Below are 13039 nucleotides of genomic sequence, written 5' to 3'. Positions count from 1 at the left end.
GGGGGGGGGAGAAGAGGGGGGTCGGAGGGGGGGGGGGAAATAAATTAAATACGAACCAAAAGAATAAAAATTTGAGCGTCAAAACAAAGAGAGAGATAAAGGCGGTGGCGGGGGCGGCGCGGCCGGCGGGCGGCTCTAGCACAGTCCGAGCTCGCAGCGTGGCGGGGCCGCGGGGGGCGCGGGGCGGCCGCGGCGTCCGGCGGGGGCTTGGCCGGCGGTCGGGGCCTCGGGCCACCTCGGCAGCAGGAAGGAGAAAGAGAGAAACTGAGACAAGGGTTAGTGGGGGGGCCGGGGAGGGGGGCGGCTGCCCCCCCCGCCCCGCGGACGCTCGGAGAACGGAGGCGCGGCGGCGGCGGCGGCGGATTCGGCTTCCCCCCCCAACCCCAACCGCTCCCCCCCCGAACGCCTCCCCCCCCGCCCCCCCTTCCCCGAACGGCGAAAGCGGGGCCGGGGCGACGGCGACTTGCCCCGGCCCCTTCCGCGGGCGCCGCCGGGGCCGGATCCTGGCGGGAGAGAGACCAAAAGAGAAGGGTTAGGGCGGCCCCCCCCCAACACGCTGCTGCTGGGGGGTCCTGCGGCCGGGGCGGCCGGGCTCCGCGGGGGCGTCCTGCGTTTTGGCGCGGGGCGGGGGCGGAGGAGGCCGGCGGGGGCTGCGTTCTGCCCCCCCGGGCAGTGTTTTGGGGGGCGGTTTGACATGGGGCGGGGAGGGGGGGGCCTGGTTTGTGCTTAGAAGTTGGCCAAGACCGCTAAGCTCTGCTTGCAGTCAATCTTGGTGGCGTCGGGACCCGTGTAAGAGAGGGAGAGAGCGGCCAGGAAAAGCTGACAGCTCTCCTCGGACTCAAAGGCCAGCTCTGCCCGGACGAAGGAGGTTGGGAGCCCCGGGCGGAAACTGGAGGAGAGAAACAGATAAAAAAAAACACAACGCAAAACGTGGGGAAAAGGGAAGAGGCACGAGCAAGCGGAGCCGCCGCCCGGCGCGGAGCGGCCGCCGCCGCCGTCGCCCCCGGGGCGCGGGGCCGAGCCGGGGCGGCCGCGCTGCTCCCGCTCCCGCTGCCTCCCGCCGCCCGCCCCCACCGTGCCCGCGGCACTTACCTGCGGCGCCGCGCGGCTCCGGGCTGCCGGGCCGCCCTCCCGCCTCCCCCGCGCCCCCGGCGACGGCCCCCGACGCCCCCCCAGCCCGCCGCGGCCGGGGCCCGGGGCGGCGGGGGCCGACGCTTTAGCCCGCGGGCGCCGCTCGCGGCCTCACATACGTTTTGATCATGGCTTTGAGAGCCGCCTTGCGCTCCCGCTCGGCGAACTTGTCGATGAGGTAGCCGGACATGCAGGGCGCCTGGCGGTAGAGCCGGAAGAAGCGGTGGTAGTTGGAGAGGGCCCAGGCCGCCCGCAGCGCCAGGGCGTGGGCCACGCACGGGTCCGTCTTCAGCTCCTTGGTCAGGTAGGCCAGCTCCGTGGTGATGTCTGCCGGGGCGGCGGGGGCACGGCTCAGCCCGGGGCGCCGCCGGGGCCGCCCCCCCCCCCCCTCCAGGCCCCTCGCGCCGCAGGGGACACGGGGGGACGGCTGCCAAACCCCTCGGGCTAAGGGGGAGGCACGTGGGGACGGCCACCGAAGCCCCTCAGGCCAAGGGTGACACATAGGGACGGCCACCAAAGCCTCTCGTGCCGTGGGGGACAGGGGGGGACGGCTGCCAAAGCTCCTCAGGCCAAGGGTGACACATAGGGACGGCCACCAAAGCCTCTTGTGCCGTGGGGGACAGGGGGGGACGGCTGCCAAAGCTCCTCAGGCCAAGGGTGACACATAGGGACGGCCACCAAAACCTCTCGTGCCGTGGGGGACAGGGGGGGACGGCTGCCAAAGCCCCTCAGGCCAAGGGTGACACATAGGGAGGGCCAGCAAAACCTCTCGTGCCGTGGGGGACAGGGGGGACGGCTGCCAAAGCTCCTCAGGCCAAGGGTGACACGTGAGGATGGCCACCAAAACCCCCTGCACCGCAGGAGACACGTGGGGACGGCCACCGAAACCCCTAAGGCCAAGGGTGGCACATAGGGACGGCCACCAAAGCCTCTCGTGCCATGGGGGACACGTGGGGATGGCCACCAATGCCCCTCAGGCCAAGGGTGACACGTGAGGATGGCCACCAAAACCCCCTGCACCGCAGGGGACACATGGGGACGGCTGCTGAAGCCCCTCATGCTAAGGGTGACACATGGGGACGGTCACCCAAGCCCCTCGTGCCACGGGGGACACGTGGGAACGGCTGCTGAAGCCCCTCATGCTAAGGGTGATGTTCAGGGATGGCCACGAAAGCCCCTTGTCCAAAGGGTGACGCTCTCGGACAGCTGCCAAAGGCCCTGAGGCCACGGGTGACACTCGGGGACAGCCACTGAAGCCCCTTGTTTAAAGGGTGACGTGTCTGGGTGGCCACCGAAGCCCCTCAGGCCAAGGGTGACGCTTGGGGACAACCAAAGCCCCTCGTTTAAAGGGTGACGCACGGGGACAGTCCCTTGCGCCAAGGAGGACACTGGGGCGCTTCCTCCGCACCTCCAGAGGGCGCCTGGCGTTCTCCTGCCTGCCTTGGCCACGGCCGCTCTGGCCCCTCAACGCCGTGTCTTTATGGTCCCGGCCCGTCAAGGGGACGGCAGCCCCTGTGTCCCCCCGCTCGGTGGCCACTCACCACCCGAGTTCTTGGTGAACATGTAGTAGAGGATGCGGTAGGCCGTGAACTCGCCCACGTTGCCCGGCAGGTTCTCGGCGTAGAGAGACTTGAGCTGCGTCTGGCACTGGTTGAACTCCTCGTGGTCCCCCTGCGGGGCGGAGCGGGGCGGCCCGTCAGGGACCCAGGCATCCTGGCCGCCCCCCGGCCCGGCAGCCGCGTCGTCCGCCCCAGACCCACCTTCTCCAGCGCGATGCGGGCGTGCGTCTCGTACACCTCCACCGTGAACTCCGTGCGGACGCCCTGCACCTGCGGCGGGACGCGAGGCAGAGCCGGCGGTGAGCGCCGACGCCCAGGGCTCCCCCGGCTGCGGGGCCGGAGCTTCCGGGCTGCCCAGGGGGGTCCCGCAGCGGGCGAGCGACCGTGCGCCGGGAAAAGGGGGCCAAAAAAGCGGCCGGAGTTTGGGGAACCGCGGGAGCCGCCGCCCGTCTCCTGCCCCGCGTCCGCTCGGCCGACGTCCGCCCGCCGCGGGGAGCGGGACCCCGAGGAGGGCGATGCCCCCGCGCCGAGGCCGTTGGCCGCCCCCCGGCGCTCACCGTGAGGTCCTGCCGGATGGATTTCATCTGCTCGCAGGCGAAGGCGTAATCCTGCTTCTCCTTCCAGTGCGACTTGACCATGTTCAGCGACTTCCGCAGCACCTGGGGGCAGAGCGGGCGTCAGACCGAGCGCCGCGCCGGGCCGGGCCGGGCCGGGTCGGGGGCTCACCGGGACAGGGCGCACGGTGGAGGGGTCGGGGGCGCAGGTGAGGCGCAGGTAGTGCTTGGTGACGTCCTGGCAGGTGCCCAGGATCTTGAGCTCGTTCCAGTCGAGGCCGTCGGAGCCGGCGGCGTCGCTGCCGCCGATGGGCAGCACCAGGGGCTCCGGCCGCAGCTTCTTGGAGTGGCCGTGCTGGAAGCGGGCCGCCCGCCGCTGCTTCTTGAACTCCTTCTCGGGGTCCTCGTAGTCCATGGCGGTGCGCTTGCGGTTGCGCTTCGAGGGGCCCTGGTCGTGCCTGGCCCGGGGGGGAGGACGCGTCGGCGGACCCAGGCGTCCCCGAGGGCCCCGGCGTCCCCCGCCAAGCCGGACGGATCGGAGCGTTTCGGGTCGGGGAAGCCCCGCTCCCACCCCGGCGGCTGCCCCCAGCGTCCGTCCCGTACTGGGGAGCCCCGAACTGGTCCCAGTCTCCAGGCAGGGTCTCCCCAGCGCTGGGAGCGGGGTAGGGTCGATCCCGCCCGGCTCACGCGGCCCCGGTACCTTTTCCCCCGCTGCATCCGCATGCGGCCGCGCTCCACGTGGCCCCCGCGGCCCCCCCGGTTCTTCTGGGCCGCCCGGCGGCCGCCCAGGCGGGCTTCGCCGCCGGAGAAGGAGCTGTCCGAATCCGAGTGGGAATCGCTGCCGGGGAAACGGAGGCGGGTGAGGGAGACGGGACCCTCGCTCCGCCGGGGCCGACCCGGAGGCCGGCGGCGCCCCGGGAACGTCCGCGCTCCGGGGCGGGACGTGGGGCAGCCCCCTACCTGCGCCGGAAGTGGCGGCCGGGCGAGCGGGAGGAGGAGCGGGAGCGGGAGCGGGAGCCGGCGCTGGAGGACGAGCTGTTCTCCTTCATGAAGACGTTGCGGTTGCCGAACTTGGTGGGGAAGCCGTTGCCGCGGGCCCGGCCGGCGCCCGCCCCGGCCGCTCCGCCGCCGCGCTGGGGCTGGGGGCCCAGCGCCGCCCCCGCGCCGCCGCCCCCGCGCTGGGCCTGGGGCTGCGCCAGGCCGGGGGCCGCCGCCGGCCGCGGCGCGTGCAGCGACGCCACCTCCCAGCGCTTCTTCTTGGGGCTCTCGGCGACGCTGTCCCGGCCCAGCCTGCGCAAGAGCCGCGTTAAGGGCGCAGAAGAGGGGGGGGAAAAAAGCGCTTTTCGCACCCCACCGCGGCCTCACCCCGGCAGCGGCTCCCGGCTCCAGTCGATGGTGTAGGCCGTGCCGTCCTGCAGCCGCGCCTGCAAAACCTCCTTGAGCAGCTTCTCCGTGCGGTCCTTGTCCTCCTCCGACTCGCAGGCGGTGAAGCAGCGCTGCACGTACTCCTTCATGTCCTGCGGCCAGTCCTCGGGCTTCCCCGCCGACCTGCGGGGCGCCGGCGTCAGCGCGCAGCCCCGGGGGCGGGACAGCAGGAGGAGGAGGAGGAGGAGGAGGGCTCGGGGCCGCAGCGGCCCCGCTCACCCGTGACCGTGGTGCTTCTCGGAGCTGGGCTGCGAGCCGAAGCCGCCGTGCGGCTCCGCGCCGCCGAAGTTCTGGTTCGTCAGCACGAAGGGCCGTTTCTGGATGTTGAACTTGAGGCCGCCGGCGCCGGGGGCTTCTGCGGGCAGCGGAGAGCGGGAGGAGGGTGAGAGCGCGGCCGCGAGGAGGGTTTCGCCGGCGCCGCGGACCCGTCGGGAGCCCCGCAGCCGCTTTCGCCCCCTGCCCCGCTCGCGGCCCCTCTCCGAGGCCGCTCCCGCCCCCCGGCAGCGACGCGGAGCCGGGCTCTTACGTTTCATGCGGTTCCAGAGCTGCTGCCCCTTCTTGGGCTTGGGGCCGGGCCCCTCGGCGTAGGCGTGGGGGGCGTAGGCGGCCCCGGCGGCGGCCCCGGCAGGCGGCGGCGGCGGCAGCGGGCCGGCGGCGGCGGAGGCCCCCGGCGCCTGGGCCCCGGCGCCCAGGGGGTGGCCGCCGTGGGGCGGTGGGGGCTGCGGCGGGGCGGCGGGGGGCAGCTGGGGCTGGGGGCTGGGGTAGGGCAGGGCTTCGTCCAGGCCGGGCACCGGCGGCTGCTGCGGGGGGACGAGGGAAAGAGACCCGTGTTCGGGCAGGGGGGCCCAGGCGTCCGGGGCGGAGGACGCCCCCCGCAGGCCGCCCCCGGCCCCTCACCTGGCTCATGCTGCTCTGCTGCCCGGGCGCCGGCGGCTGCTGGGGCGCCGAGGACGAGTAGCCGCCGGCCACGCCGTACTGGCCCGGCGAGTTGTAGCCCGAGTAGACGTTCTGCGGAGGCGGCGGCGGCGGTGGGTGGTCGGGCCGGGGGCTGCCAAGCTCCCCCCGCCCCCCCCACCGGGGCCCGTCGGGAGCCTGACGGCCTCCCCTCGGGCATTTGGGGCTAAAAACCCTCGTTTTGGGTCTCCAGGCCTGTTCCTCACGGGCTTAACCCCAGCTGGGGAACCCCCCCCAGCACAGACAGGGGCCAGAAGATGCACTCCCGGGGCGTTTGGGGTTAAAATCCCTCATTTTGGTTCTTTCGGCCTATTTCTTGCAGCTGGGGAACTGATCGGGGCTGGGAAACGCCGGCAGCAGGAACGGGGGACGCGAGGGCTGCGGGAACGGGGGGGGACGCGAGGGCCCCGGGGCCGGGGGGGAGAACACGAGGGCCCTGGGGCCGCGGCGGGGGGGGGGGGGGGGGGGGGAACGCGAGGGCCCCGGGGCCGGGGGGGGACACAGGGGCACTGGGAGAGGCTCGCGCCGGGGCTGGGGGGGACACGAGGGCCCGGGGGGGGGACACGGGGGCACTGGGAAAGGCTCGCGCCGGGGCTGGGGGGGACACGAGGGCCCTGGGGGGGGACACGGTGGCACTGGGAGAGGCTCGCACCGGGGCCGGGGGGAACATGAGGGCCCCGGGGCCGGGGGGGGACACGGGGGCACTGGGAGAGGCTCGCGCCGGGGCCGGGGGGGACACAAGGGCCCCAGGGCCGGGGGGGGGGGGGACGCTCCCGGCCGCCCGGCCCCCCCGCCCCGCACTCACCATGGGGTAGTAGTAGTTGTAGGGGTAGGTGTAGCCGTAGGGCTGGTACCACTGGTAATACTGCTGCTGCTGCAGGGCGCCGGGGTCGCCCGGCTGCGCCGAGTACTGCGGGGCGAGGAGGGGGCTCAGGGCCCGGCCGGGGGCAGGGCAGGGGGGTCCCGCCGCGCCGGCCGGCCCCGCGCCGGGGGGGGGGGCTCACCGGGGCGCCGTTGCCGGAGCTCTTGGCGCCGGCCGAGGCGGCGCCGCCCTTGCTGATGCTGGCCAGGGCCTGCCGGGCCTTCTCCCACTCGGGGTTCTCGTGCGCCGGGGCCTCCATGCCGTTCTCGCGGGCGCCGCCGCCGCCGCCGCCCAGGCTGTACTGCGGCGCCCTGGGGAGGAAGAGGAGGAGGAAGAGGCTCGAAACGCGGCGGATCCCGGGGGCCGGGGGGGGCCAGACGAGCTGCGCCCCCGCCCCAGGCTGCCTCCGGCCCCTTTTCGTCCCTCCACGACCCCCCCCCCCCGGGTGACACCTTCCCCCCCTCCAATGAGGAGGCTACGGGGGGGGGAGGGCAGCGACGACCACCCGCCCCCCTCACGGTGTCGTCCCCCCCCAACCAGGTCCACCCCCAACCCCACCGGATCCCCCCCACCCCACCTGGTGCCCCCCAATCGATTCCCCCCCCCCAACCAGGTCCCTCTCCCACCAGATCTCCCCCAACTCCCCCCTCCACCAGATCCCCCCCACCCCAACAGATCCTCCCTCCAACGGATCCCCCACACGCCACTGGGTCCCCCCCAACCCCACCAGATCCCCCCCAATGGATCCCCCCCACCCCACCAGGTCCCCCCAATCGGTTCCCCCCCAACCAGATTCCTCTCCCACCAGATCCCCCCGATCCCCCACCGGATCCCCCCCCCACCAGATCCCCCCGATCCCCCACCGGATCCCTCCCGATCCCCCACCGGATCCCCCCCCACCCCACCAGGTCCCCCCCAATCGGTTCCCCCCCCAACCAGATTCCTCTCCCACCAGATCCCCCCGATCCCCCACCGGATCCCCCCCCCACCAGATCCCCCCCGATCCCCCACCGGATCCCCCCCCCCCACCGGATCCCCCCCACCCCACCAGGTCCCCCCAATCGGTCCCCCCCCAACCAGGTCCCTCTCCCACCAGATCCCCCCCGATCCCCCACCGGATCCCCCCCCCACCGGATCCCCCCCACCCCACCAGGTCCCCCCAATCGGTTCCGCCCCCCAACCAGATTCCTCTCCCACCAGATCCCTCCGATCCCCCACCAGATCCCCCCCACCGGATCCCCCCCACCCCACCAGGTCCCCCCAATCGGTCCCCCCCCAACCAGGTCCCTCTCCCACCAGATCCCCCCCGATCCCCCACCGGATCCCCCCCACCGGATCCCCCCCACCCCACCAGGTCCCCCCCAATCGGTTCCCCCCCCAACCAGGTCCCTCTCCCACCAGATCCCCCCGATCCCCCACCGGATCCCCCCCACCCCACCAGGTCCCCCCCAATCGGTTCCCCCCCCCAACCAGGTCCCTCTCCCACCAGATCCCCCCCGATCCCCCACCGGATCCCCCCCACCCCACCAGGTCCCCCCCAATCGGTTCCCCCCCCAACCAGGTCCCTCTCCCACCAGATCCCCCCGATCCCCCACCGGATCCCCCCCAACCCCACCAGGTCCCCCCCAATCGGTTCTCCCCCCCAACCAGGTCCCTCTCCCACCAGATCCCCCCCGATCCCCCACCGGATCCCCCCCCCCGCTCACCACTCCGGGGCTCGCTGGTCGCCGATGTTAGTGGCCATGGCGAGCCCGGCGGCGGGGAGAGCGCGGCGATTCAGGCCTCCCCCGCCGGGCCGAGGGGCGACGGCGGCTCCGCCCCGACGGTAGCGACCGCCGGGGGCCGCCGCCGCCGCCGCCACCAGCCCCGGGGCCGGGGCCGGCCGGGCTCCCGCCGAGCCCCGCTGCTGCCGCTCCCCCCGCGCCTCGGGGGCCTCCTGGTCCCGCCGCCGCCGCCGCCTCCCGCCCCGGCTCGGTCCCGGCCGCCTCGGCGGCTCCCAAGATGGCGGCGCCGCTCGGTCCGACACTTCCTCCTTCGCCTCCGCCTCCACTTCCGGCCGCGGCCGCGGCGGCTTCCGGTGACGTCACGGGCGCAGGCGCAGTGCCGCCGCGGGCGGGGCGGAGGGGGGAGGCCCGCGGGCGGACCAATGAGAAGGCGGGAATGGGCGAGGGGGGGGCGAGGCCACAGGGCAGAGGGGGCGGGGAGAGGGCGCCGAGCCAATAGACGGGGAGGGCGTTGTGGGCGGGACTTTAGACAAGCGGCGGCCAATGGGAGCGAGAAAAGCCTCAGGGTGTGACCGGGGGACGGGGGGGAGAACGGTGGCCGGGAAAGGTCAATCCCCTCCCAAAGCGCAACCGCACTAAAACGGGGGGGGGGCAGAGCCCCCCCCGCCCCGAACGCCTGGGTCCCCGGGCGGGGGGGGGAGCCGTGGGCGGGGGAAGGGGCAGCGTTAAGGGGAGGCCGTTTCAAGGCCCCCCCAGGGATGGGGCAGAGTTAAGGTGTGGTGGTTTTGGGGACCCCCGAGGAAGGGCAGAGTTAAGCGGAGGTGGTTTCAGGGCCCCCCCAGGGATGGAGCAGAGTAAAGCGGTAGCAGTTTTGGGCCCCCCCAGGGAAGGGCAGTTAAGGGGTGGTGGTTTTAGGTCCCCCACCCAGGGAAGGGCAGAGTTAAGGGGTGGTAGTTTCAGGGCTCCCCAGGGACAAGGCAGAGTTAAGGGATGGTGGTTTCAGGGCCCCCCCCAAGGAAGGGCAGAATCAAGAGGCGGCAGTTTTGGGTCCCCTGAGGAAGGGCAGAGTTAAGGGAAGGCGGTTTCGGGGGACCCCCAGGGAAAGGGCAGAGTTAAGGGAAGGCGGTTTTAGGCTGCTCTCCCCCACCCCGGATGGAGCGGTTGTAGGGCAGCGGTTTCGGGGGGCCCCAGGCCCAGCCCGGCCGCTCCTCTTCCTCTTCTGGCGACTTCTGCAATCGCCAGGGCAGCGGGCGCCAGCGTCGGCCATGGGGACGAAGCTCCCCCTCCTCCTCCTCGTCCTCGGTGCGGGGCCGGGGGGGGGGTCAGGGGTTTGGGGAACGTTTGGGGACATTTGGGGACCCCGGGGACAGGGTGCCCGCGGGGTCCCATGGGCTCCGTCTCTCGCAGGCTGCGTCGTGGCGGGGCCGCGTGGGGCTGCGGGCTGTGAGTACCGGGGGGACGCGGGGGGCATGGGGACACCAGGGAGGGGACAAAGGCCACCGGCTGGGGCCACCCCTGGGGCTCAGACCCCCGGTGTCCCCGCGCGTGGGGCTGACGCGGTCCCTGTCCCGCAGCCCCAGGGTGCCGTCTGTGGGTCCTGCGCCCCCAAACCCTCGTGTCCCCACGTCCCCATAGCACCATGTCCCCACGTCCCCACGTCACCAGGTCCCCGTGTCCCCCTGCCCATCCCCATGTCACCATGTCCCCATGTCCCTGTGCGTGGGGTTGATGCGCTCCCTGTCCTGTGTCCCCGCATCCCCAAGCCCTTGTGTCCCCATATCACCAGGTCCCTGTGTCCCCATGTCCCCAAGCCCTTGCGTCCCCACATCCCCATGTCACCATGTCCCCTGTCCCTCTACATCCCTGTGTCCCCGTGCGCGGGGTTGATGCGCTCCTTGTCCTGTGTCCCCACGTCCCCATGCCCGTCACCAGGTCCCTGTCCCTAAGCCCTTGTGTCCCCACGTCCCCACGTCCCTGTGTCACCATGTCCCCAAGCCCTTGTGTCCCCACGTCCCCATGTCGTGTCCCCACATCCCCACGTCCGCAAGTCCCTGTGTCACCATGTCCCCAAGCCCTTGCGTCCCCGTGTTGTGTCCCCACATCCCCAGGTCCCCAGGTCCCTGTGTCCCCATGTCCCCAAGCCCTTGTGTCCCCACCTCCCCAGGTCCCCAAGCCCTTGTGTCGTGTCCCCATGTCCCCACATCCCCGCGTCCCCAGGTCCCTGTGTCCCCATGTCCCTAAGCCCTTGTGTCCCCACCTCCCCAGGCCCCCAAGCCCTTGTGTCGTGTCCCCGTGTCCCCGCGTCCCCGCGTCCCCAGGTCCCCGCGTCCCCAAGCCCTTGTGTCCCCATGTCGCCACGTCCCCGCAGCCGCGGTGGCGCTGCCGTCCCCGCGCCTGGAGCCGGCGGCGGGGGCCTGGCTGTCCAGCCAGTTCTCCCTGAGCTGCCACGGCGCCGGCTCCCGCTTCCTGCTCCTGCGCCGCGGGAGCCCGGACCCGGTGGCCGACGTGATGGCCAGCAGCGGCGGCGGCGCCTACTTCAGCTGCTGCGGCGTCGCCTACTTCAACTGCTGCTCCAAGGGCACCTACACGTGCCAAAGCCGGGAGGGCAACGTCACGTCCCCCCCCAGCAACGCCGTGGAGGTGGCGGCCACCGGTGAGGGGTGGCATCGGGGACAACCGGAGAGGTTGGGGACGAGGACGAGGGGCTTGGGAACGACGGAGAGGGGTTGGGGACAACCCTGAGACGTTGGGGACGGCGCTGGGGGGTTGGAGACAATCCTGGGGTGGGATTGGGGACAATCCGGGGGATTTGGGGACAAGGACACACGGCCAGAGATCGGGAACGCTCCAAGAGTGGGATTGGGGACAATCTGGAGGATTTGGGGACACTAGAAGGGAGCTGGAGACGGAGAGGTGACCAGGAGGTCAGGGACAGCCCAGGGCTGGGATTGGGGACAATCCGGAGAGGTTGGGGACAGTTTGAGGCTGGGGTTGGGGACAATCCGGAGGATTTGGGGACACTAGAAGGGGGCTGGGGATGGGTACGTGCATCTTGGGGAGGTGGTGACAAACCTGGTGGTGGGATTGGGGACAATCCGGAGGATTTGGGGACACTAGAAGGGAGCCGGGGGCGGAGAGGTGACCAGGAGGTCAGGGACACCCCAGGGCTGGGATTGGGGACAATCCGGAGGATTTGGGGACACTAGAAGGGAGCCGGGGGCGGAGAGGGGACCAGGAGGTCGGGGACACCCCAGGGCTGGGATTGGGGACAATCCGGGGAGGTTGGGGACAATCAGGAGCATCCAGGGATGCGGATGGGGCCGGTGCCCCCCCCCGTGACCCCGTCTCCCCCCCCCCAGACCCCCAGCTGCCGCCGCCGCCGCCGCTGTCGGTGACGGTGACGGAGCCGGAGGGGGGGGCGCCGGGGGGGCCGGGGGTGCCGGAGGGCTCCCACGTCTCCTTCACCTGCCGCGACCCCCGCAACGCCACCGCCGCCGCCAACGTCACCTTCCGGCTCTTCCGGGGGGGCCCCGGGGGGGCAGTGGGGCAGCCGGAGCAGGCGCCCGGGGGGGCAGCGCGCGCTTCGCCCTGGACCCCCTGCGCCCGGCCGACGCCGGCTCCTACTTCTGCACCTACCAGCCCACGGGCGCCGCCGCCGCCTCCCCCCCCAGCCCCCCCTGGCACGTCCATGTGGCAGGTGGGGGCCGAGGGGGGGGTCCCCGAATCCAGGGAACGTGGGGGGGGGTCCAAAAACCTGGGGGGAGCTGAGGGGGGGTCCCCGAATCCAGGGAACGTGGGGGGGGGTCCTAAAACCCAGGGAGGGCTGAAGGGGGGTCCCCGAATCCAGGGAACGTGGGGGGGGTCCTAAAACCTGGGGGGGGCTGAGGGGGGGCACCCCGAATCCAGGGAATGGGGGGGGGTCCTAAAACCTGGGGGGGCTGAGGGGGGGTCCCCGAATCCAGGGAACGGGGGGGGTCCTAAAACCCAGGGAGGGCTGAAGGGGGGTTCCCGAATCCAGGGAACGGGGGGGGTCCTAAAACCCAGGGAGGGCTGAAGGGGGGTCCCCGAATCCAGAGAATGTGGGGGGGTCCTAAAACCTGGGGGGGCTGAGGGGGGGCACCCCGAATCCAGGGAATGGGGGGGGGTCCTAAAACCTGGGGGGGCTGAGGGGGGGTCCCCGAATCCAGGGAATGGGGGGGGTCCCAAAACCTGGGGGGGCTGAGGGGGGGCACCCCAAATCCAGGGAATGGGGGGGGTCCCAAAAGCCGGGGGGGCTGAGGGGGGGTCCCCGAATCCAGGGAACGGGGGGGGGGGGGTTGCCAAATCCTCAGGGCTGGAGAGGGCAAAGGGGGTCCTTGGGCTGCCCAAAACCTGGGAGTTTTGGGGGAGGGGTTCCAAAACTAGGGGCTGGGGGGGGGGACGTGCCAAAAGTCACTGGGGCTGGGGGGGGGGGGTCCCCTAATCCAGGGCCCCTGCCCCACATCGGGGGGGGGACAGGGGACAGATGGGGGTGAGTGGGGGGACCCTGCCCCACGCCGCCCCCCCCTTCTCCCCCCAGAGCAGGATCGCCCCCACCCCGACCGCCCCCACTGGCCGGGCTGCCGGCCCTGGGTTGCGCCCCCGTGAGCGCCCCCCCCGGACGCCTGGGCCCCCCCGCCGGGCGCCTGGGCTCACCCCCCTGCGAGTGCCCCCCCAGACGCCTGGGCCCACCCTCGCTTCGGCTCAATAAAGCGGCTTCACCCGGACACCTGGGTCCCCTGCGTGAGCTTCGTTCTGAGCGCCCCCCCCCCAAACCCACTCCCCCCAAATCCGCCCCCCCCCCCAATCCGC

General features: G+C 72.7%; 2 protein-coding genes across 3 annotated transcripts in view; one reads left to right on the top strand and one right to left on the bottom strand.

The window, feature by feature from the left end:
- Positions 1-8348, bottom strand: part of LENG8 (leukocyte receptor cluster member 8) — an 8660-nt gene extending 312 nt beyond the window's left edge. Inside the window, exons 1-15 of the mRNA XM_068929215.1 lie at positions 8192-8348; positions 6628-6796; positions 6429-6533; positions 5567-5677; positions 5196-5469; positions 4889-5024; positions 4610-4792; positions 4205-4534; positions 3945-4082; positions 3417-3702; positions 3248-3349; positions 2892-2960; positions 2673-2802; positions 1251-1458; positions 1-889 (exon numbers count right to left, since the gene is read on the bottom strand). The exon at positions 1-889 is cut by the window's left edge and continues 312 nt beyond it. Coding sequence (XP_068785316.1) covers positions 727-889; positions 1251-1458; positions 2673-2802; positions 2892-2960; positions 3248-3349; positions 3417-3702; positions 3945-4082; positions 4205-4534; positions 4610-4792; positions 4889-5024; positions 5196-5469; positions 5567-5677; positions 6429-6533; positions 6628-6796; positions 8192-8229 — 2442 coding nt within the window. The 5' untranslated portion in view covers positions 8230-8348 and the 3' untranslated portion in view covers positions 1-726. The remainder of the gene's footprint in view (positions 890-1250; positions 1459-2672; positions 2803-2891; positions 2961-3247; positions 3350-3416; positions 3703-3944; positions 4083-4204; positions 4535-4609; positions 4793-4888; positions 5025-5195; positions 5470-5566; positions 5678-6428; positions 6534-6627; positions 6797-8191) is intronic.
- A 645-nt stretch (positions 8349-8993) lies between these two features.
- On the top strand, positions 8994-12972 carry LOC138064952 (proline-rich protein 2-like). Of its 2 annotated transcripts, XM_068929208.1 has the most exons (5): positions 8994-9511; positions 9617-9652; positions 10578-10862; positions 11569-11906; positions 12768-12972. In XM_068929208.1, the coding sequence occupies exons 1-5, from the start codon at positions 9475-9477 to the stop codon at positions 12936-12938; spliced, it is 867 nt and encodes a 288-aa protein (XP_068785309.1). In that variant the 5' UTR covers positions 8994-9474; the 3' UTR covers positions 12939-12972. The 2 variants fall into 2 exon arrangements, with proteins under 2 accessions (XP_068785309.1, XP_068785310.1); XM_068929209.1 differs by lacking the exon at positions 9617-9652.
- Positions 12973-13039: the final 67 nt, after the last annotated feature.

The sequence above is a fragment of the Struthio camelus genome, unplaced genomic scaffold (genome assembly GCF_040807025.1).
Source record: "Struthio camelus isolate bStrCam1 unplaced genomic scaffold, bStrCam1.hap1 HAP1_SCAFFOLD_82, whole genome shotgun sequence".
NCBI lineage: Eukaryota > Metazoa > Chordata > Aves > Struthioniformes > Struthionidae > Struthio > Struthio camelus.
The sequence above is the reverse complement of the archived record's forward strand: the minus strand, read 5'-3'. Positions and strand labels throughout refer to the sequence as shown.